Source organism: Chenopodium quinoa, unplaced genomic scaffold, assembly GCF_001683475.1.
Source record: "Chenopodium quinoa cultivar QQ74 unplaced genomic scaffold, ASM168347v1, whole genome shotgun sequence".
Lineage (NCBI taxonomy): Eukaryota > Viridiplantae > Streptophyta > Magnoliopsida > Caryophyllales > Amaranthaceae > Chenopodium > Chenopodium quinoa.
Genome location: NW_018742418.1, coordinates 3,614,457 through 3,636,913, shown reverse-complemented (window position 1 = coordinate 3,636,913; position 22,457 = coordinate 3,614,457). Strand labels below are relative to the sequence as shown.

At 34.0% G+C, this 22,457-nt stretch overlaps 5 protein-coding genes and 2 non-coding genes across 8 annotated transcripts; 2 read left to right on the top strand and 5 right to left on the bottom strand.

Annotated features, from left to right (window-relative positions):
• The first annotated feature begins 238 nt into the window (after positions 1–238).
• On the top strand, positions 239–3,586 carry LOC110709596 (GDSL esterase/lipase At5g14450-like). 2 transcript variants are annotated; one of them, XM_021887812.1, is made up of 6 exons: positions 239–467; positions 750–1,159; positions 1,650–1,862; positions 1,967–2,130; positions 2,631–2,901; positions 3,144–3,586. In XM_021887812.1, the coding sequence occupies exons 2-6, from the start codon at positions 841–843 to the stop codon at positions 3,395–3,397; spliced, it is 1,221 nt and encodes a 406-aa protein (XP_021743504.1). In that variant the 5' UTR covers positions 239–467; positions 750–840; the 3' UTR covers positions 3,398–3,586. The 2 variants fall into 2 exon arrangements, with proteins under 2 accessions (XP_021743504.1, XP_021743510.1); XM_021887818.1 differs by having other exon boundaries at positions 242–467; positions 1,650–1,859.
• A 243-nt stretch (positions 3,587–3,829) lies between these two features.
• TRNAR-ACG lies at positions 3,830–3,902 on the bottom strand. Its single transcript has one exon. It is a non-coding gene; the product is annotated as a tRNA-Arg (tRNA).
• An 890-nt stretch (positions 3,903–4,792) lies between these two features.
• TRNAR-ACG lies at positions 4,793–4,865 on the bottom strand. The gene has a single exon. It is a non-coding gene; the product is annotated as a tRNA-Arg (tRNA).
• Positions 4,866–5,918: 1,053 nt separating this feature from the next.
• On the bottom strand, positions 5,919–7,062 carry LOC110707140 (glutathione S-transferase 2-like). The gene is made up of 2 exons (XM_021885153.1): positions 6,685–7,062; positions 5,919–6,429 (listed from the first exon to the last, which is right to left on the bottom strand). Exons 1-2 carry the CDS (start codon positions 7,009–7,011, stop codon positions 6,157–6,159), a joined length of 600 nt encoding a protein of 199 aa, XP_021740845.1. The 5' UTR covers positions 7,012–7,062; the 3' UTR covers positions 5,919–6,156.
• A 705-nt stretch (positions 7,063–7,767) lies between these two features.
• Positions 7,768–12,089, top strand: LOC110709571 (GDSL esterase/lipase At3g26430-like). Its single transcript, XM_021887790.1, has 5 exons — positions 7,768–8,125; positions 9,608–9,817; positions 9,890–10,059; positions 10,550–10,820; positions 11,606–12,089. Exons 1-5 carry the CDS (start codon positions 7,876–7,878, stop codon positions 11,857–11,859), a joined length of 1,155 nt encoding a protein of 384 aa, XP_021743482.1. The 5' UTR covers positions 7,768–7,875; the 3' UTR covers positions 11,860–12,089.
• Positions 12,090–12,095: 6 nt separating this feature from the next.
• On the bottom strand, positions 12,096–14,047 carry LOC110709565 (GDSL esterase/lipase At3g26430-like). Its single transcript, XM_021887783.1, has 5 exons — positions 13,745–14,047; positions 13,357–13,554; positions 13,023–13,192; positions 12,569–12,836; positions 12,096–12,460 (listed from the first exon to the last, which is right to left on the bottom strand). The coding sequence occupies exons 1-5, from the start codon at positions 14,031–14,033 to the stop codon at positions 12,204–12,206; spliced, it is 1,182 nt and encodes a 393-aa protein (XP_021743475.1). The 5' UTR covers positions 14,034–14,047; the 3' UTR covers positions 12,096–12,203.
• Positions 14,048–14,975: 928 nt separating this feature from the next.
• On the bottom strand, positions 14,976–17,640 carry LOC110709579 (GDSL esterase/lipase At3g26430-like). Its single transcript, XM_021887796.1, has 5 exons — positions 17,103–17,640; positions 16,653–16,850; positions 16,088–16,257; positions 15,516–15,786; positions 14,976–15,244 (listed from the first exon to the last, which is right to left on the bottom strand). The coding sequence occupies exons 1-5, from the start codon at positions 17,410–17,412 to the stop codon at positions 14,988–14,990; spliced, it is 1,206 nt and encodes a 401-aa protein (XP_021743488.1). The 5' UTR covers positions 17,413–17,640; the 3' UTR covers positions 14,976–14,987.
• Between the last annotated feature and the right edge of the window lie 4,817 nt (positions 17,641–22,457).

The window sequence follows — 22,457 nt, the reverse complement described above, 5'->3', positions numbered from 1 at the left end:
TCAGTATAATCAATCATAAACCATTTCATCATAAAAAAGTATTGTTCCAAAAATATAAACAATTTGACCATTTTCGATTATATTACTCCATATTGAATGCCATTTTTTATTTAATTACAAAAATGTCATTTGATATGCGAGCCAATATAAAGATTATAAACTACGAGTACACTGGATAACAAATGTAATTAACCAATTATGTAAGTGTTAATAAATAATAACTCTTAATTTTTATAGGAGTAATGTCTTATTAAACGTTCCTTGCAAATTAAGCTCAAACTTGATTATTTTTATAATTCAATCAATTTGACTTTCATCATGTATAAATCAAGTACCATGTTCGCCAATCGCCATCTTTCTCAGATCGCATCTTGTAAATTAAGCTCAAAGTAGATTATTTCAATCTTCTCCTCAAAATCACTTAAAAATTTCACTTTATATAATTTTTTTTTACTTCAAACTGTAAGGTATGTTCTTCCCACTTATCAATTTTTCTCACCATTTTAAATCTCTGTTTTTGTGTTTATTATGATTTGATAATGAAAATTTACAAATTATGAAACTTATCAGCTTGAGTATGATCTGATCTTACTGAAATGGGTATGGCTGGAATTTGTTTCTTTCTGTTTAAGAAGTATTAGATAGAAAATGATAAGAACTGTTCTTTGTTGATGTTCTTGTGATCTATGTTGCACATTAGGTGTTTGATGTGCTAAATTGTTTTAGTTGTTCTGTGATTTCTGTTGTAGGAGATAGTATGAATGCTGGGGTTAAGCTAAAGCTTTAGGTTGAGTATTACATGTTTGATGAAATGCTTGAAAGAGGAAAGACTGTAATGTGATGATGAATTGGTGGAGTTCTGTTAGTAGGAGATTTAACGCTACCTGGGGACTGAAAAACCGTCTGTTAGTAATGGCAATTGGGGTTGTTGTAATTGTTGGGTTTGCGTTACTTTTATCTCTTGGACCGCGAAGCAAAAGGGCAGTTGGTTTAACGGAAGAATGTCGAATTCCTGCCATTTACAACTTTGGTGACTCTAATTCTGATGCTGGTTGTGTCTCGGCTGCATTTCGACGTGTTCCATATCCGAATGGTATTTCATTCTTTGGTAAACCTTCTGGAAGGTACTGTGATGGGCGGTTAATGATTGATTTTATTGGTGAGTTGATGCTGCTAAACTCATTCTTAATTTCATCATCTGGAACTTATGCTTGCACATTTCATTGCATTAAGCGTAGGTTCCAGACTTTTCCATTTCATTGCACTAAGCATGAATTTCTTTGCTTATCAGTTATCAGCTATGCTTTCGAGTTCTTGAAATTGTCGTCTCTCTGTTGGACTGATGAACTTGTGATGACGTTGCTATCAATTTTACCTAGTATTTAGTACTTTAAATAAATACCACATTACTTTAATTCATTTGAAAGGATGAAGTTTCTTCCACTGAAGATTGATGCCAGCATTTGTGCTATTAATAAGTGAATTAAACTTGCTTAACTGCATACTACCAAGCGAACTAAACTTGTTTTTTTCTTAAATCTTACATTCTTAAATGTACAAGGGTGAATAGGACTTTTACTTCTTTTCAAGTTTGATAGTATTTGATGAGTCCACACCCTTGCTCTCATATTTCCCCATATGTCTTGCAGCCGAGGAGTTGGGATTGCCTTTTTTGAGTGCATATTTGGATGCACTTCAAGGCAACTTTCAGCATGGTGCAGATTTTGCTGCAAGTGGGACCACAATTCAGCATGTTGACGGGAAGCTGTTTGGAGGTGGTCTTAATCCTCTTTCCCTCGATGTACAACTTTTGCAGTTTGAAGGGTTGAAAGAACGGACTAGTGAACTATCTGCACAAGGTTGTGGTGGACTACATTAAAATCTTTTTTTTTTCCTAGAAAGAGGCTTCAGTTGCATAAATTTTTTATCCTGATTGTGTATCAGCTTTGTGGCTTTTGGTTCCTAGATAACGTTAAGAGCCGCTTCCCAAGACTTGAAGACTTCTCAAAGGCCCTATGTACATTAGATATTGGGCAAAATGACCTTCATCATGCATTAACGACTATGACAGAGGATGAAGCTCGTGAAACTATTCCCAAGCTTGTAAATCAGTTCGCAATGGCAATAAAGGTAACTGCAAGTTCAACTTGCATAATTTATTTTCTTGCATATTTTACACTTCATAACCAATACTATGTTGATTGTGGGTTCATAAAGGGGGGATTGGGGGGGGCGGGTGGTCGGGTCTTGAAATCCATTTACATATAATGCATACTGAAGATATCAAGATAATACAGTTATAAATTTATAATAGATTAGTGATCTGAACCATCTGATTAATGATTATCTATACTTTCATTTATATCATCATCCATTTATCATTGCTGTATTCCTTCTGCAACCCAAATGATTTAATATGAAGGGAACTTTTGTCATCAGTTATATCCCATATGCATCAACTGATCAACCACTTAAATTATAAAAGGACAGCGAGTTAGATTTGGATTTTCTGTTCGGTTTGGTTTGGTTTCATAATTAGGAAAATAGGAGAATATATCTTTCAGTCCTACACCTGAATTCTTCCATACTGATGTCGAATAAAAATTTACTCTTACTTTTCATCTTCTCAGAAACTTCACAGTTTAGGAGCCAGGACATTTTGGATGCATAACACTGGCCCTATCGGTTGCTTGCCATTTATTTTGGTGAAATATCCTCCCCAGCCTGGAAATGTTGATGAAGCTGGTTGTGTCAAGTCTTACAATGAGGTAGCCAAAGAGTTCAACAAACAACTCAAGAATAGGATTTCTGAACTGCGGACTCAACTCCATGACTCCCTTCTTGTATATGTTGACATTTACTCAGCTAAATACTCACTTATTAGTGAATCAAAGAAATATGGTAAGATTTGTGACAAGCCTATGCCCCCTCCCCCCTTGTCTCCTCAGTCTTGATAACCATTTCAACGAGTGCCAAATGCGTCCAATCTCACATGTTTTTCTTACAAAATACTCTTATTATTCAGGAGATCTTCCAAAATATCCTATAATCAGTAAAATTTGCCATTTCCGATATTTATCTTCTCATCCCTCCCCTCCTGTATTCAAGCATTAGCTGATATTTTGAGTCCATGGCGATTTCAGGTTTTGTGGATCCACTTGGTTTCTGTTGCAAGCATACTGGTAATTATTCTAGTTTGCATTGTTGGAACAAAGCAGAAGAGAACGGGACTGCAGTTTATGCAACTCCGTGCAGTAATCCTTCAGAATACTTAAGTTGGGACAGTATACATTACACCGAGGCTGCCAATCGATGGGTTGCAAACCGTATTTCGGATGGGTCTCTCTCTGATCCTCCTGTACTCTTGACTAGTTTATGTACTAAGTCTTCCCTTTGAACTTCATTTCTTGAGAATGACCTGATATTGCACTGTCCTCTTAGCTTCAGTTCCCATTTCATTTTACCTAGATTTGCGATTACATGTTACAAATATGTTTTTTACATAATCCATCCAAGTGGGTATTACCGTATTACTTACTCTGACTGATTTTTACAGTAATTGAAATCTGAAATGATCATGATATGAGCTTTGGTATGTTTATTGATCAATGTTCGTATTGTATAAACTTAATGCTTAGAAATATATTTCCTGTTCTAAACCTAAAAATTGACCATGTTTGGGGTGGATCAGTTTAGACAAGTGCACTAGTGACTTAGTGAGTACCAGCTCTCCTCCTCACAATCCTTCAACAAAACTATTGTGAAACGAAGGTAATAAGAAATACTAGAGCTTACTTTTTTTTTTTTTTCCAAAAGAGTATATAAAAAACGACTCCACTGGGGATCGAACCCAGAATCTCTGGTTTCGTAGACCAGCGCCTTATCCATTGGGCCATGGAGTCTGAAATAGTGCCTTTTTATTTTAACTCTCAGCAAATTCTACATATACTCTTCACGTTTTGTCTTGTTATCCATAAATTTTAATTTTTAATCTTATTCTCCTTCAATTTGTGTGCTTAGCTTTTTAAACAATTACACTAAGTAGAAGATATGTCGATCAATTCAAAAGAAGTTAATCCTTATAAAAATGTGTTCTTTTAACCTGATTTCTTTTTTTTTTTTATTTGAGTTTATTAAAACTTATTTTAGCTATGAATTAGCTTTATAAAAACTTATATTAATTGTTGAACCAATTTGAAGTTATTCAAGGATTAAACTTATGAAAACTTATTTCACTTACTAAACTTTTTCTAATTTATCTGAGTTTATTTAAACTTATTTAAGCTATGTTACGTAACTTGAACTTAGGTAACAATCTTTATATAAATCTATCTTTTAATTGAAAACACGATGATTGAACAAATGATTGTCTTCTGATTTCACGATTCATGATGTCAACGAGGAGAATAATTAAGGTAAATTCTAGTTAAAAGAGTTACCTAATTTTGTAATAGATCATAGATATCATTTAAATGAGAAATAACCTTTTGAAATAAGAACTTTTTTGGAGGGGGAAACGTAAAGTACTTGTACTAATTTACACAAATTTTGTATAGGTTTTAAATCTAATTCTTCATCCATTATTTGAATCGTTGTTAGATTAGTATCAAAGTATATATACAAATTTCAACTTTTTATAGTCTTTATCAATATCAATAAGTAATTAAAGATATAATAACGTACCGTTTATTCGTTTAATGGGAAATGGAGTAGGTTTAATGGGCTCTTAGCTCCATGTCCCACCTCCATTAATTCTTCAGCACAAAAAAAAAATCTTCAAACTAAAGATTTGCGACTCCACTGGGGATCGAACCCAGAATCTCTGGTTTCGTAGACCAGCGCCTTGTCCATTGGGCCATGAAGTCAATATTACTGCTCGGTAACTTCGTCTTTCCAATATAATTTGTATGTTGACATTTTTGTTTGTTTTTTCAAGTTATCATTAGAAACTCTTCGTGAAAGACTTTTCAATGGCCACATTAAAATGTAGCCATTGAATCTACTTTCAACCTTAACCGTTTAAATATTAATGATTAATCTTGTTCTAAATTATAATTTAATTTTTTAACTACTTTATTTTTTACCAAAAAAAAAAAAAAAAAAAAAAAAAAAAATAACTGCTTGTTGCTGCCATTGATGCAGTTCCAACTTCCAAGTATTCAATTTAGCTTCAACCTAAAATCTCCATTAAATTGATATGGAGGAACAATTAACATGGATAGGATTAATGTATAACCAAGCAAATCAATGGAAAACTGCCAACTAAACTTGAAAAAAGGAATAAAATTTTATACTTTAGATATACGAACTATAAATAATTGGATAGGATAATTAATTACACAGTCCGTAAGAATTTAATTATTGCTCTCCATAACTCTCTGTGGTCATTCTTGCACTAATTGATCGATTTCATGTTAAGCGGATCGTTTTGTTATTCATACTTTGCAGAAAAAACATCAATGGAGTAGTTTACTGTGTAGAGGATATTATGGAAAAACAGTTAAAAGAATTTCTTGGGTATTTTTATGGTCAACTTAAATCAATGGTCCTAATTTACGTAATGATAATTAAGGGTGTAGATTTCGTTTTTATAGTGGCTACAATTTTATTGTAGCTATTGCAAAACTGTCCGTTGTTTTAATTGTAAAATTTGTAAGATAATGACTTATGACTTTTTGAGCTTTTGTATTGGATTTGACCATACGTACACGAGGTATAATTGATCTGTTTTATTATTAGATATTATTATGTAACATGTTGCATTAATCTCAATATTTTTTTCCATATAATATTAACTTTTATACTTTTTACAAATTAATAATATATATGTTCAAAGTTATGATTTTATGCACTGTAATAATCGTAATTTCAAACGTTGGAAGCCTTGGTAGGTGCCATTTTACCACAACTTTGTTATGTGGGTGAAAACTTCAAACGTAGTGTTATTTTCTTCTTATTATTACAACTCTTTATTTTGCTACATTGATCGACTTCTTATTTAAACCATTTAGCTGATGACAGAGGTAACTTAATATTTTCTTAACTAATAATAGACTAATAGTATCATATTTATTCATTATCATCAAGAGCATCAGGCTGTGCTTGAATAATAGCATCTCGAAACGTGCTTAGCTGATAGTAAGAATCATTCAGCCTCTACAACAATGGAAACTCGTTCAGATCAACGTCGAACCACTTGATTGCACCATCTATTTCCGGTGCCAAATACAGATCTGCAAGTGCAACTTCATCACCAGTTGCATATCTTCCAGCATGCTCTTCTAGTATTTTCTCCAAGGCTGCAAATCCAATCTTAAAATGATGTTTAGCCCAAGCCTTCTTCTCGTCGGACCCAAGCCTGTCTTCAATGTATTTTTGCACTTGTATATTTATAAACGGTTGTATACTTGAGGCTACCAAATTCGCAACCTGCTTATTGATTTCCATTCAAACCCAAAGTGTAAGGTCCTGTTCACTTCATCTTACAAAAATAATATTCAGTAAAAATAATTTCAGTTCAGTAAAAATAATTTCATTTGATCCCACATGACAATAAATCAATAAGAATCATCAAAGTTAGTCAAAGTGGAACATATAAATAGTGTAAAAGTCAGAGTGTTGCAAGTATATAAAAAAAAGAGAGGGAGTATAAATTGAGAAAACGGAAAAAAGAAAATGATTAACCTGATAATTGAGAGCTCTTTTCGGAAGATCATCTTTGGATGGCAACAAAGAGGGTTGAGGATACTTCTCTTCCAAATACATTATAATAGCAGAGGACTCAAAGATGACTACATCACCATCAACTAAAACAGGCACAAAACTTCGAGGACTCATCTTTATAAACTCAGGTTTAAATTGATCTCCTTTGAGTACATTCACCTCCTTGTACTCATATTCAAGCCCTTTTAAGTGGAGAGCGATTCGAACCCTCGCCGAGCTTGAGCTCTTCCACCATGAGTACAGCTGAATCTTCTTTGGCTTCTGCTCAGCTTCTACTAAACTTGCCATTTTTAGTACATATATTTTGTTTAATGATATTGTAAGATATGAAAGCAACTTAATCTGATGCCAGTCTTTATATATTTGGTCATTTTTTTTGGAATAAATACAAGGCAGCGCAGCCAGGGTTTTTGCATAGCTAAGAGCTTACGTGATCTATGTCACTATTTTTAGTCAAAATGAGTAGGACAGGCCATATTCTCTTAAATATATGATGACTGTAGATACAACAAACCTTCTTTAATTTTCATAAAGATAAATTAGTGTAATTAGTATTTATATTTTTATGATTTCCTAAATTTATACGATTTTTTAGTGTAAATTTAATACTTATATGTAACCCTAAGTGCTATGTATAGCATTTTCCTTAATCTTATGCACAATTGAGATTAAAAAAATAAAAAAATAACTAGCCTTGGAAATCGAATCTAGTTATAAAAACATTTTTTTAAAGTTCCAATATTAGGAACTTTTATTTAAGGATCAGACTAATAATTAGTCGATAATGATACATAGGGAATTCAAAAGTTAGATAAATTACACCCAATTTGGAGTACATACTATTTTTAATTCACATTTTAATTGATAAGCATGATGACTATTACTTCCAAATTTAGCCAATTTGATGCGCAAATCTCCATTAATAGTTATGTTAGGATTAAAAAAACAGAGGAAGTAATATTAATTGTCGGTCGAAGTACACAAGTCAATGCAATATAATAACATTCCTTGAACCATTTCCGTCTTGGTCCCATTTGTACATTTTAGTTCCCTCCTTTGGCCCCTTCTTATATTTATGCAATTTCTCACACCACAAACTAAACAAAACACACACACATTTTCTCTCTATCCTCTCATTCTTTCCTCGTAGAAATGGAGTGTGGCAACCTAAAAGTTGTAACATCCCTAGTATTGGCATCAACTCTAGTCGTGCTAGCAAATTGTGCAATGGAAAACCAAGGTGAATGCATGTTTCCAGCAATATTTAACTTCGGAGACTCGAACTCGGACACCGGTGGCTTGTCCGCGGCGTTTGGCCAGGCAGGACCGCCTCACGGCGAGACCTTTTTCCACTCACCTGCGGGGAGATACTGCGACGGCCGCCTTGTCATTGATTTCATTGGTAATGTTTTTCTTTGTTATTGCAACTCTTATCATTATCAAAATCATTTTCACCTTTCATTTGTGTCCTTATTTGGAATATATCCTTCCTTTTTAAATCCCATTATAGCATAAAAAACTTACCATTATTTGATTGTCATTAGGTTAATGATATATTTATCCCTTACGCATTTAGTGCATGCTTTTTTTTTAAACTGGCACAAATATATGACAAAATCATATGTCAATTGATATAACTAATTAGTGTTTTGTTTCAAAAAAAAAAAAAAAAAAAAAAATAATTAGTAATGTTTTATTTAACTTAATATATACATTTCTAACTTCATATATGCAACTGTAAGCAAAGATCGTGTACATTATTTTCCTTATTCCGTACATATTTTAAAGATTGATTCCTATATATCCAAAATATTTTTTGCGTTGTACGTACACTCATTATTGCATCTTGGAAGATCAAGACCAATCTAAAAAATCATTGTACTTTATTACTAAGCATGGCTTTTATTTTGTCCTCAAAGAATAACTAAAAGATTATGATATATTCATAATTTGTTTGTATCGTTAGGTCCATCTAACTTTTAGAAATTCGAAGCATAAGATAATAAAACTGGTTAAAAGATATGTATGCACGAGGGTATGGCCTATTATTGTTGTTTGTCAATTGTCATTATGTGCAAGCTTAAATCAACAGGAATCCTGATAAAATCCATCTTATGAACGTTACATTCTAAAACTATAAGACTTCATTGTTTTGCTTCTTATATTAACATTGTATTTGCATAATTAGGCAAATATCGCATGCATAGTCACTTAGTTGTTCAGGATTCGTTACCACACTTACATGTAAAGACATCGATCGCAAGAACACATATACGCGATATATATGTCAATTAGATGTAGTTGTTGTTAATATATATAGTTTGAGTTTCACATTATGACCTCATTGACTGCATTTAATTAGTGTCAAACTTGTGTCTGTGTTGACCAATAAGAGATTCATTCCGATCAATTAAAGTCCTTCAATTCACTTAATTTCCTTATCATAATAATGATATCTATGTACTTCTATGGTTTGTAAATTCTAAGGTGTTTAGTTTGCAGAATATAGGTATGAGATATAAGTTTAGTATGACTAAAACCCATATCATCTGTTTGGTTGTCAATAGTATGAATTTTAAACTCATACCTCAAACTCATGAGGTATGGGGTATAGAAACCTTGGGAGGGAGTTGGGTTTGACCTATTCCATTCCCTTAGGTATCAAATAAAAGGAGGGAATAGTGAAAGATTCCATTCTAAAATTGAACCAAACACATGGTATTAATTAATTCCAACTCGATACTACCTTAACCCCATTCCTGATTCCAAACCTATACCACTATATGAACCAAACTCCCCCAATTAATCATCTTATAAAAAGCATATGAAACACTGGTACACACTTAAGCTGATTTTTTTAAATACCTTTTTTTTTTGGTAAAAGCACAAAGCTTGGGACTTCCTTATCTGAGTGCCTTCCTAGATGCTGTGGGATCGAACTTCAGCCATGGGGCCAATTTTGCTACGGCTGGGTCGACCATTCGACCTCAAAACACAACCCTTCGTCAGAGTGGGTTTAGCCCTATCTCTCTGAACGTTCAATTTTACGAATTCAGTGACTTTCATCGACGTTCCCAAATTATTCGCAACAAAGGTCAGTTTTTGTTCCTTTCTCCTTTCTTATTTGGATAAGGTACATTATGTAATGATCCATAAAATATAACAGGACATGTCTTCAAGGAATTGCTACCAAAAGGAGAATATTTCTCTAAGGCTTTGTATACTTTTGATATTGGTCAAAATGATTTAACGGCTGGATTTTTCCTAAACATGTCAACTGACGAAGTTAAAGCAAACATTCCAGACGTGTTAGGTCAATTTACGACTGTTATTAAGGTAAGGAAATTATGCTCTTTTTTTCCCCCTATATTGATGTATATTCATCGCCCTATATGTGTCATGCATTTATCATTATTCGGACCATGAACTTTTAGAATGGGAATGCAAATTAATAATATGATGAGAATAAGTTATTATGTGTATTTAATTTCTCTTACTTTACTTTTAAATTTCGGCTTTTATCATGAATTCATGGGTTTTGGGGGTCCTAAAAATAGATGAATCTCTTTTTCGCTTCAAAAACTACTTGAAATCAGTTGGTTGTCATGCATGCATTCAACTGCACTAAAAATTGGTTAGCTCAAAGAATTTACCCAAAATATATGTATGTACTTGTATATACATGCGAATGTCAATCACTTTAATTTATGTATACTTTAGATTGAAGTTTAGCGTCCACGATCTAAAATTGAATCTCGTTACATCAATTTTGGAATCAGAAATTACGAATGATGATGTATTTTTCCAATTTAATGTGGTTGTTTAGGACATATACGATCGAGGAGGTAGGTATTTTTGGATACACAATACAGGACCAGTAGGATGCCTACCATACGTAATGGACCGAGTGCCAATCACCGCAGGCCAAGTGGACAAAGTAGGATGTGCCAGCCCACAAAACGAAGTGGCCCAATATTTCAACCGAAAGTTAAAGGAAGTGGTGGTCCACCTAAGACAAAAGTTAGCCCATGCGACCTTAACTTATGTTGATGTTTATTCTGTCAAGTACGACCTCATTAGCCATGCTACTAAATATGGTAAGGTTTCTACTCTTTTACAAATTAAATAATCTATGATTATGATATATTGATGGTTGATGCACTTCTTAGGTGATCTACATTCACCTTCTAGTTCTAAATTCAGTAAAATTTGGAAAAGAAAAAATTATGATCATGTGATAGATGTACAACTTTTTTATGTAACTATGAGCTCATCGTAGTTATGATGGTGTAATGAGTTATGGCAGAAGACAACGGTGAATCTAGTAATTGTCACTGGTGAGTTGGAAGTGTGTATAATTGTAGAGGTTGAGTATCAAACATCATATTTTAGTTACGATGGAAGCTAGGTTTGACAAGATCGATATAGCTATGTTAAATTGGTTGCGGCTGTAACAATAGAGTTTGGCTTAATTTTTTTTCATTTTATGATTACATCTCACATATTAATGTTCATGGAATATCTATTAGGAAAATCGATCTTTGTCACTTATTCATTGTTTTGGTTTTTAAACGATCATGTACAACGTAGATATTACAGTTCAAACTTGTATCGAATCATATTTATCATATAACATGTTACCAAGTAGCGAGTGACATGTGGTATATATGAAGGAATAATTACAAATAGTATGCATTTGTTATAAGCAAAGGGACGTGTGGGGCTCTATCCTTCACTACTTTTTAAATGTGCCCATATTATGTGGTAATCAATAACTCTAAGCATGCGTTTTAAACAGCAAAGGACCATCAAGGTACCCCCACATTTTAGAAACGTGAATTTAATTTTTTTTTTTTCATTCTTATTTGATCTTTTTGTTAAGGTTTTGAGCATCCACTAAGGGCTTGTTGTGGTCACGGAGGAAAGTACAATTATAACGAGCACATTGGTTGTGGAGGGAAGATAACTGTCAAGGGCAAACAGATTTTAGTAGGAAAAGCGTGTAAAGATCCTTCTGTATCTATCAACTGGGACGGTGTCCATTACACTGAAGCAGCTAACAAATGGATCTTTGATCGGATTGTCGACGGTTCTTATTCGGATCCTCCTATTTCCTTGAAAAATGCTTGTCATTAGCTTTGGTTACATTTTTACAAATGTGTACTCTTTCATGATTGTCAACCCGATCACGTATTAAATTGGCTTAGTATGCAAACTCTAATTAAATAATTATTCGAAATTTGTTCTTAGGTCTTTCAATTAACTTGGTGCTTGATATTAATATAGTGTCATTCACCAATGACCTACTATGAGTATTACGTGTATGCATGTGTATTACGTGACAAATTATTACTCCGTATGAAGTAACTTTGTTTTTCATATCAACACTCTAACCTGAAGGTTCTATTTATTACGTTGATGAACCAAATGTACCTAGTATGAAGTTATTATACTTTTATAACAAACCCAAATATGATCCGTTAGTACTTGTAGCAGGCCCTTTTCAATGAAATAGGCGGATCCGAATATAATCCATCAGCTAAACGATCAAAGACCCATTTGTTAGCCGCATCGGTGTAGTGAGCTCCATCCCAATTGATCTTGACTAGTGGATTGTTGCAAGCTCCAACTAAAATTTCTTTACCATGATCCATAAACCTTGCTCCACAACCTTTATGTGAGTCATAGTTATATTTTCCTCCTTGTCCACAACATGCTTTTAATGGATATATAAAACCTACATAATGTAAGACCAAAAACACCAATTAGTTATATTTTTCTCACGACGAAATTTCGAACAAGAATAAGAACGAGAAAACTACTGAACATTTGTATTAAGACGTACCATATTTGTTAGCATTGCTAATGAGGTCATACTTAATTGAGTAGACATCAACGTATGTGATTGAGGCTAATGGCATGTCTTCTCTGAGTTGGGCCACAGCTTTCTTAAGCCCAAAGTTAAAGTATTGGGCCAATTCATTAATAGGGATTGCACATCCAGTTGGGTCCATTTGGGTGGTAAGTGGGAGGCCATCCAGCACATACGGTAGGCATCCTAGTGGGCCCGTATTGTGTATCCAAAAGTACCTTGCTCCTTGCTTGTATATGGACTGCATAATTAAGAATGTAGTAAAACTCGGAAAGTATCCTATACAACGGTTACATTACATAACATCAAGTGTTTGAAAGAAATTAATGAGCTGAATTCTAATTCGTAATTAGTTGTGCCAAGTAAATTTTAAATTAGATATTACATGTGTTTATACTATAGAAGATGAAAGTGGTAGGTTATGTACCTTGGCATATGTCTTGAATTGATCCAACATGTCGGGTATGGTTTCCTTGACTTGATCAATTGACATATTTGGAAAATAACTAGCCACCAAATCATTTTGGCCAATATCGAATGTGTAAAGAGCTTCCGAGAAATACTCTGCCTTCGGCAATAATTTCTTGAAAATATCTTCTGAGCTCAAGAAAAGAAAAAGATGATGAATTAGACCTCGAAGCCCTTGTAAGGCCACTAAGCTGAGGTAATTCCCAAAATTCCGCCCTTAACTGTTGTTATAACAAGACTACATAAAAAAAATGAATGTTTAGAATGGGAAAAATAAAAAGTAATTCAAGTACCTTTATCACGAAAGATCTGAGAGCGTTGATGGAAATCATAAAATTGATTAGACTGAATTTTAAGAGAAAATGGGCTATAATAAATGGTGGTCTGAGGTCTAATAGTAGACCCTGCCGTAGCAAAGTTGGCTCCATGGCTAAAGTTGGATCCAACTGAATCAAGGAACCCGTTGAGATATGGAAGTCCAAAGCTTTTAGCTGCATCACCAATTACTATGGATTAGAATATGTTATAAGTATTTGTAGTAACTAATAAGTTCTCACGTATATAATAAACTTCTACAACAAACCTAGCTAAGACAAAAAAAGTTTGAAAGAAATTAACCAAAAAAATTAGTGTGCTAGAGTGGAGAGTTGACATTAAAAATTAAACAAAATTTACACGTACCTATAAAATCAATAATGTGACGTCCATCGGAGTATCTTCCGGCAGGGGCATGGAAGAAGGTCTGACCATGAGGTGGTCCTATCTGGCCAAACGCGGCCGACCTGCCTCCAGTGTCGGAGTTTGAGTCTCCAAAGTTGAAGATGGCCGGGAACTCACATAAGGATGGTGAAGTACTACTAGTACTCAAACTTTTACATGGATGCATCATAGACACGCCAATTACTACAATGGCCAATAATAATGCTTGCACTGATTTAGAGCCATGCATTGCAAAATAATTGTGCACCATAATACTTGTATGATTATGCCCAAGTTTATATGAATATATTCTAGTGCCGCTTAGCTTGAATTTATTTGATAAGATAGAATAAGTGACTTGACCTTAGCATTAATAGAATTAAGTAGTTAAAAACTGAGTATATATGTAGTATAATTAACTCAATACCAAACAATAGTTTATGGTACACTAGTTATAATTTTCTTATTTTTTAATGTTGTCATTGTCTCTAAAATATCTATTTTATACATCGGAAGGATATTGTTTTTAATACTAGCTTAGCTTCTTGGTAGTCGTATACGGGAAGCAAAAACTGTCCTTTTATGCTATAAAATTTGGATTTTTTTGGTAGTTTTGATAATGTGTGCCTATATGGGTTGACTCAGATTGCAATACTTACAAGTTATCAAGAACTTAATTTTATTTATTTATTTATTTTATTTTATTTTATTTTTTTTGTTTTTTTGAAACTTGTCAAGATCTTAATTAAATACTTCATAGTAATAATAGCTAGATCGAGTTTTTCTAGTTTAATTGGTTTTTTTTTTGGGTATTTTTTATGAGCTATTAGTTTATGCAATAAGTTCACCTCTAAAACAAAAATATAAACGTATAGAAAAAAGGGAAGCCACATTTTAGAGAGAGTTAATTATTTCTATTTCTAATGTATAACTTATTTTTAAGTGATCCCTTTAATACAAAATAAGAAAAGTTTATTATTAGACAGAGAAAATGACTAAGAGAATAGAGGAATTTAAACAACCCTGAAAAGTGGACACTCGTTGCAACCTTGCTTGAACGCATTTGTATCAATGGATAATGCGTACTAAAGGTGATGATGACCCTATGATTAGACAAGAATCAAAAGCCATAAACTACATTATGCTCCATCCAATTTTACACATTATGCTTGGTGGAAACGTTATATATATATAGAAGGGCAAAACTTATCAAATTAACACATCACTACTGCTTGTAACATGCCATTTTCAATGAAATAGGAGGATCCGAATATGATCCATTAACCATACGGTCGAAAACCCATTTGTTGGCCGCCTCTGTGTAATGAGCTCCATCCCAACTAATCCTCACCAAGGGATCTTTGCAAGATCCAACCAAAACTTCTTTACCATTTTCCAAAATCTTTGCTCCACAACGTTTTTGCATGTCATAGTTATTCTTTCCTCCATGTCCACAACAAGCCAAAAATGGATTTTCGAAACCTACATGTATGAACAATATAAAAAATAACGTTAAACGCGTAATTTCTTTTGTAAGAGAATGAGAATCACAAATATTTTATTACATTAAACAAAGAAGGAAAAAAATGGATTAATAATCAAGCAGAAACATTAGAATTTTAAAGAAAACAAAGGGAGTAACATCGTATACTTGATTTTCTCATACAAATACCAAACAATTTCAAATAAGACGAATACTTGATGGCATTTCTAATGAGGTCATACTTGATGGATAAGAGAGTAATAAGCGTACCAAATTTTTTAGCATGGCTAATGAGGTCATACTTGATGGAGTAGATGTCCACATACGTGATGGCTGCTAATGGCATTTCTTCTCTGAGTTGGGCCACAATTTTCTTAAGCCCAGAGTTAAATTCTTGGGCCACTTCGTTTAATGAAATAGCACATCCAGTTTGGTCCATTTCAGTGGCATTCAGTGTTTGACCATTTAGCATATACGTTAGACATCCAAGTGGACCCGTATTATGTATCCAAAAGTACCTACCTTCTCGGATATATACCTCCTGTATCATAGTGATAAGTTAAAATCACAATCTAGAATAGTGGAATTGTCAAAAATCGACCCGATTATTCTTACCAACACAAAATTTTTTGCATGACCTAAATTCAATAATTCGACCCAATATAAGACAATTTCGTCAAAAAAAAAAAAAAAAAAAAAAAAAAGGTTGATAAGACAATGCTTGATTGAATATGAAAACCTATAGAGATACAAATCGAGTCTAATCAATGGTGATTTTGGAGATTTAATGTAGCTAGGCTATTGTTAACTTGATTAGTTGAAGATGAATAATTTTTGCGTACCTTGATATATGCTTTGAATTGATACAAAATGTCAGGGATTTTTTCTTTAACTCGATCGATTGACATATCAGGAAAGTAGACTGACGTCAAATCATTTTGGCCAATGTCGAATGTGTAAAGAGCTTCAGAGAAGTACTCTGCCTTCGGCATTAAGCTCTTGAAAACATCTCCTGACCACATGTTATAACGAGAAAAAATAAATATGAGTACAATATGATATACTTGCTCTGTTAGAAATTACTTGTAATACTTTTGGCAAATTTGGGTACACATTATGCATTTGTATATCCAACAACTAAATGTACCACATTCGTGAGTTATTGTAAAATTATACTCTTTACCATTAGTATTGCTCTAAGTTCATGAATTATTCCTACTTTCGAGATTTACTCAAAAAATAAAATAACCAAATAAACATACAACAAGTTCATAATTTGATCAATAGGGGAAATATCGTAGAATTATAAAGCATTAATGTAAATGTAAGAAAAACACATGCACGCCCAAATTTAATGGAACAACAAGTAATATAAAAAAACATTACATTATTAATATAATTATGTACCTCTATTACGGATAATCGGCAACCGCTGTCGGAAATCATGAAATTGATAAACTTGGACATTCAACGAGAATGGGCTCAAAGAAGTGCTATTCTGAGGTCTAATGGTGGCCGCTGCCGTAGCAAAGTTGGCTCCATGGCTAAAGTTAGATCCCATTGAATCCAGGTACGCGTTTAGGTAAGGGATTCCTACACCTTCCGCTGCATCAATTTTGTCACATTATAAAATGAGCGACATTAATTTGTTCATATACATTATACTGTAGATGTCAATTTGCTTAGTTGATATACTAAAAAAAAAAAACTTAATTGAATTGACTTGGATTACGTAATTAAAATTCTCAACGTTTTAGGACTCGAAAAAATAAATATATTTTTGGAGTAGTTTCGATCTACTAGTTGTACTACTACTAGTCATGAATGTGAACATGACTCGAAAGACTAGAAACGTACCTATAAAGTCAATTAAGAGACGTCCATCAGAGTACCTCCCAGCAGGAGCATGGAAGAAAGTCTCACCATGAGGAGGTTCGGCCTGCCCAAATGTGGCAGACCAACCACCAGTATCGGAGTTTGAGTCGCCGAAATTGAATACAGCCGGAAAGTTACACGGAGAAGAAGACGAGTTTAGAGTTTGATCATGTCGAGTTGTTGCAAATAATTGCCTTGGAAGTGCCTTAGACGACACACCAATCAGTAGAATGGCTAATGGTAATGCTAGTATCAGTTTAGTAGCATGATTCGCGAAATGATTGTTATCCATTTTGTATAATTATTTCGTTTGTAAGAGTAGAAGACGGAAGTTGTTCTAGCTTCTTGTAATTAATACAAAGTAGTGGAGAGATTAAGATACATGGGATTGTATAAAATATACTACGATAACGACTTTATGAGATCTACATTTTCTCTTGGGTGTATAGTATGCGGTTGTTTAATTAGCCTTAAATTAAGCATCGATTGGAGTTCATTAAAAATTGTTCAAATTGCTTTTACATAAAAGAAAGTAAATTGTTCAAATCAAACATAAGCCTGTGGAAAAATAAATTAGAAAGGAGTGCTTTCCCTAAGTATTGTTGAGAAGATATGCAATTTCATATATACATCTACTTTTTAAATAATTCTCAATATACTGTCCATGTCAACCGTTTAATGAATCAAATTTTTTTTTTTCAATTTTTTGATACAACGCTATCTCAGATGGCGGTTTATATAGAAAAACCGCTACTTCAAGTAGCGGTTTCCACTCACTATTAAAATTTCAACCTCATCTCGCTGCTCTCATTCTCAACTCACTTTTTCAGATAAAAACAAAGTCCCCAATTCTCCATTGCCCATCATCCATTCTACCCACTCAAATTTCAGATCTCAAACATCTCTCATACATTCTTCAAATTTTCATTCTCAATTGCCTAGCATCTTCAAATTAGGGGATTTTTCAATTAATTTTGAGAATTTTTTTTCTTTTTTTTTTGTTGTAAAAAAAAAAATTCAATTTATTCTGGGTAGGTTGTGGAATTATCTTGCAATTCTCTAACTCAATCCTAATTATTTTCATCATTTTATACGAATTATACGAAGTATATACTGTTATGTTCTTCCCCTTCTCTCTCTAAAATCAGATTACTCTTGATTTTTTCTCACCAACCAGATAAGATTTTATTTATTTATTTATTTATTTATTTTGTTTAATTTGGAGAAGTATAATTAATTTTGCCTTGTTTCTATTCTATTTTTCATCTGAATTCATCCTTGATTATTGTAGAATTTCTTGAGAGAAGATTGAATCCATTTCATCTGAATTTTTTTTTTGTTTTTACATGAAATGGAAACCGCCACTTGAGTTGGCGGTTTTCCCCCAATTAAAATCCGCTAACTCAAGTGGCGGCTTTGTGTTAGATTATTAAAAAAAAAATAGTTTTATACTTAAATGGTGACGTGGGCGGTAGATTGAGAAATTGTAAAAGTTTAGCTGTATTTATGGAATTGGTAATAGTTGGAGCATTATTTAGGGAAACCACTCATTAGAAAGAGAAAAACTGATGTATACATCCTAAAGGTCAAGTGTAAATAAGTCAATAAGAAGCTAAAAATGAAAATAATAAGTATGGTACCTACATTAATTACACTAATTGACACATAATTTTGTCATACACTTTTAAAAACTTGGTTGATTAGAATTATTGAATTAGGAACTGTATTGAATGGTTTTTTTTTTTTACAACCTTATCTATTAGAAAATTAATAATTTATTGCCCTAACAAAAAAGATAGGACCTAAAGCTATGTTTGTTTTTTTATGTTTTTGACAAAGGCAGGTTTTTGAATATATATGGTTTTTTTTTTTTTTTTTTTTTTTTAAATGGAATAGAGAGGGGTGATTTCATTAAATAATAATAGTCATCCAACACTTACAATAATCCCTTATTAGATAAATTCTTAATACTAGTATTAAACACCTTTAAACTAATGCATCGTTTCTAAAACTGCTCCTGAATAATTTTAGATGTCTTTACATCATTCTCGACGGAGCTTCATTGATATATAGTCGCAAAGGTGATAATACTAGTTATTGATTATGTATCAAGATCGGCAAATTTGCAAGACAAATCTTCTAAATGTGCAACTCTACCCCAACAGAGACGCAATTCCTCAAATTTGCAAGACGAATCTTTCAAATTCTACACACACAAAAACAAAAAAAAATAAAAAAATAAAAAATCCAAACCAAACAATACTAAAACCACATGGAGGCCAGGGACTACCTGTAAATTTGTAATCACCATACTATTGGTGATTTTTATTAGCAAAAGACATTAAACTAAAGATGAATTTAGGAATTACCATCAGGTTTTTGTATATAGTGCACACAGTACACAATCATACAAAATAAAGATAAAGTTCTTAGGGAACGTTCTATTCTCATTATTTTATCTAATTTAAACTTAGTTACTAAACCTTTTAGAAATTACTATATTAGACTTTGTTCTCCTCGTTATTAATACTTACTAGTGCGGCTAATGTGCGCGATGCGTGTGTCATAACTAGTCTTGTCTGGAAGCTCTTCTTGTTTAGCCTTATGTCATCACAACTTTAATGGTTGGTATAACTAATGAGGGAAAATATGTAAACAAATATTTTTAGGGGTGTAAATTTACGCAGACACTATTATTTTTAAAAGTTAAAAAAAAGAGGCAATTGACATTAATAAGGGCAAATAAGTAAATAAACATATTGTAGGGTATTAATTATCAAAATACCATTTATAAGAGTTATCTCAAACTCTTAAAGGTAGGGATATCAAATCTAATAAATTTAGATAAGACATAAAAGTAAGGGTAATAAGTCAAATAAATCCTTACCTTTTATAAACGTATGACAAAACACTTTCGAATAATGTAAGGTCAATTATATCCTTAAAATATTTGTTTACGTATATGCCCCTATTAATATGATGTTAATTGCGTACATCTAAGTTTTTCCTCGCGTGATTTAAATATATAACTCTTATGAATAGTGTTTGGACAATTGTACTCTTTAAAATGTTTATTTACTTATTTGTCCTCGTTAATGTTAATTGCATTTTCCTTAAACTCTTAAAAACAATGTGCAGACATTTATACCCTTAAATATTAATTTACATATTTTTCCCTCATTAACATTGCCAATAACCGAAAGGGCTCAATAAACATGGTTATCTACTTAGCTATATATGGCGTGCATCGCGAGCGTTAGCTACCCTTGTTAATATAAGGGATTTGTTAAATATCGCCCACAAATTACTACATAAAGCCCACAAAATTAATATGATTTGACAGTTTTGCCCCTTTGTCAATTTTCTCTGAAAACGAAAATTTCACTCACCGAAAAATGTGGAGTCGTACGGGGACGCCGGGGGAGGCCGGAGATCCGGGGGACGACGAATGTCATCGGAAAAGATGGCTGGCGTCCGGAGGAGCCGCCACCACCGTGGCACCGGCGCCTGACCGGGACGCCGCCACCATGGCGGTGGCGCCTAGCCAGGACGCCTGTACCATGGTTGAGGCTTCCAGGCCAGGCGCCATGACCATGGTACTGGCGTCCCGGCTAGGCGCCACCACCATGGTGGCGGCGTCCCGGCCAGGCGCCGGTTCCAGGGTGGTGGTCCGGCCATTTAATATATATATATATTTATTTTTTTTTTTTTTTACATTTAACTTGCTTAAAATTCAAAATAAAAAATTTTCTCAGTTACCAACAAAAAAAAAAAAAAAAACAAAATTTTTAAAAAAAAAAGAATTTTTTTTTCTCAATTTCCAACAAAAAAAAACACAATATTACACAAAAAAAAAGAAAACAAAAAATTATCAATTTCCAACAAAAAAAAACATGATATTACACAAAAATAGAAAAAAAAATCTTAATTTCCAAAAAAAAAAAATATTATACAAAAAAACAAAAAAAAATTAAAAAAAATTAACAAAACAACCACGGCAAGGTGGTGGGGCGCCTGGCCAGGACGGCCGACGGGTGGTGGTGGCGCCAGGTCTGGCAGCCACGTCCACCGGCCTGGCGTCTGGGCAGGACGCCCAACCACAGTGACTGGCGCCTGTCCCAAATGCCACTCACCGTGGCTGGGCGTCCTGCCCAAACGCCAGGCCGGTGGACGTGGCTGCCGGACTTGGCGCCACCACCACCTTGCCGCCACGAGCCAACCACCTTGCCGCCACGAGCCTCGACATCCCCGTACTTTGATTTTTATTGAGGTTGTGTTTTTTTTAAGGTCAAGGGCAATATTGTAACTTCAATATAAGTTTGCGGGCTTTATGTGGAGATTTGCGGGCGATGTTTAGCAATTCACTGATATAAATGTCAATAAGTTCAGATAAGATAATATAAGGGTTGATAATTTCAAATAAGATAACATAAGGTTGATAAAGATTGAGATAAGATAAAGTACAAGTTAATAAGTTTTAATAAGGGAAGATAAACTAAGTATATTATCAAGAGATAAGATAAAGTAAGAGTTAATAAACTATGAATAGTACTGATTTGGGTATTTTTACCCCGCCATGTGGACCAACCAGAGCGTGACACGTGTCACCCTAGGGAGAGCCCAAAGTGGACCTACCAGGGCTAGACACGTGGCAGGCAGATACCTTATATGGAATTGGCAGCCTAAAAGGCCCAATTCCCTAGACTTCCCAAAAACAGCGCAGCCCATTAGTCCTAGGTTTCCGTAACCTAGGACAGAGGCACAAATCCCAATGACCCTATAAATAGGGAGATTTACGCCACTTTGGGGACAACATTCAATGATTGCACATAATCAATTCTCTCAAATCAGAGAAAAACACCTGATCTCGGAATCCGAGAAGATCTCACTTTACTTTCCGCACCTTTTTACATTCTCCATACACGTTCTAACTTGATCATCGGAGGCGGAACTCCACCCAACCGGAGTCTCCGTTGTTTTGCAGGTACAGGCGCACAAAATCTAGACTTAGTGACGTAACTCTCCCGAGGGACACAGAAAACTCTGAAATATTTGGCCCCGTATGTGGGGAGAGCCTCCTAATGAAACATGGCCTACGGCCGAAGCTGAGGTCTATTCTGACCATGACAGTGATGACGACTTTGAAGTCGAAACGTATGTGGCCGCTAATGGGTCACTCAGAACCAGACGCACCCGTCCCAAGGAAAGAAGGGAACGGGGCGATGATCAAGCTGGTCTAAGTTAGTCATCCGGACAGCCGTTTGGACAACACTAGGCGGTGGAAGGCATAACCCCAGTCACTCGAGACGAACTCATGGAATTCATGACATGTTTCAA

Coding starts and splice junctions, on each gene's coding strand:
- LOC110709596 (XM_021887812.1), top strand. CDS start 841: ATGATGAATTGGTGGAGTTCTGTTAGTAGGAGATTTAACGCTACCTGG. Junction 1,160..1,649: donor GTTAATGATTGATTTTATTG/GTGAGTTGATGC, acceptor TATGTCTTGCAG/CCGAGGAGTTGGGATTGCCT. Junction 2,131..2,630: donor AGTTCGCAATGGCAATAAAG/GTAACTGCAAGT, acceptor TCATCTTCTCAG/AAACTTCACAGTTTAGGAGC.
- LOC110707140 (XM_021885153.1), bottom strand. CDS start 7,011: ATGGCAAGTTTAGTAGAAGCTGAGCAGAAGCCAAAGAAGATTCAGCTG. Junction 6,430..6,684: donor AAAGAGCTCTCAATTATCAG/GTTAATCATTTT, acceptor ATCAATAAGCAG/GTTGCGAATTTGGTAGCCTC.
- LOC110709571 (XM_021887790.1), top strand. CDS start 7,876: ATGGAGTGTGGCAACCTAAAAGTTGTAACATCCCTAGTATTGGCATCA. Junction 9,818..9,889: donor CCAAATTATTCGCAACAAAG/GTCAGTTTTTGT, acceptor AAAATATAACAG/GACATGTCTTCAAGGAATTG. Junction 10,060..10,549: donor AATTTACGACTGTTATTAAG/GTAAGGAAATTA, acceptor GTGGTTGTTTAG/GACATATACGATCGAGGAGG.
- LOC110709565 (XM_021887783.1), bottom strand. CDS start 14,033: ATGGTGCACAATTATTTTGCAATGCATGGCTCTAAATCAGTGCAAGCA. Junction 13,555..13,744: donor TCACATTATTGATTTTATAG/GTACGTGTAAAT, acceptor TTGGTGATGCAG/CTAAAAGCTTTGGACTTCCA. Junction 12,461..12,568: donor TAGCAATGCTAACAAATATG/GTACGTCTTAAT, acceptor TACATTATGTAG/GTTTTATATATCCATTAAAA.
- LOC110709579 (XM_021887796.1), bottom strand. CDS start 17,412: ATGGATAACAATCATTTCGCGAATCATGCTACTAAACTGATACTAGCA. Junction 16,851..17,102: donor TCTCTTAATTGACTTTATAG/GTACGTTTCTAG, acceptor AAATTGATGCAG/CGGAAGGTGTAGGAATCCCT. Junction 16,258..16,652: donor GCCGATTATCCGTAATAGAG/GTACATAATTAT, acceptor ACATGTGGTCAG/GAGATGTTTTCAAGAGCTTA.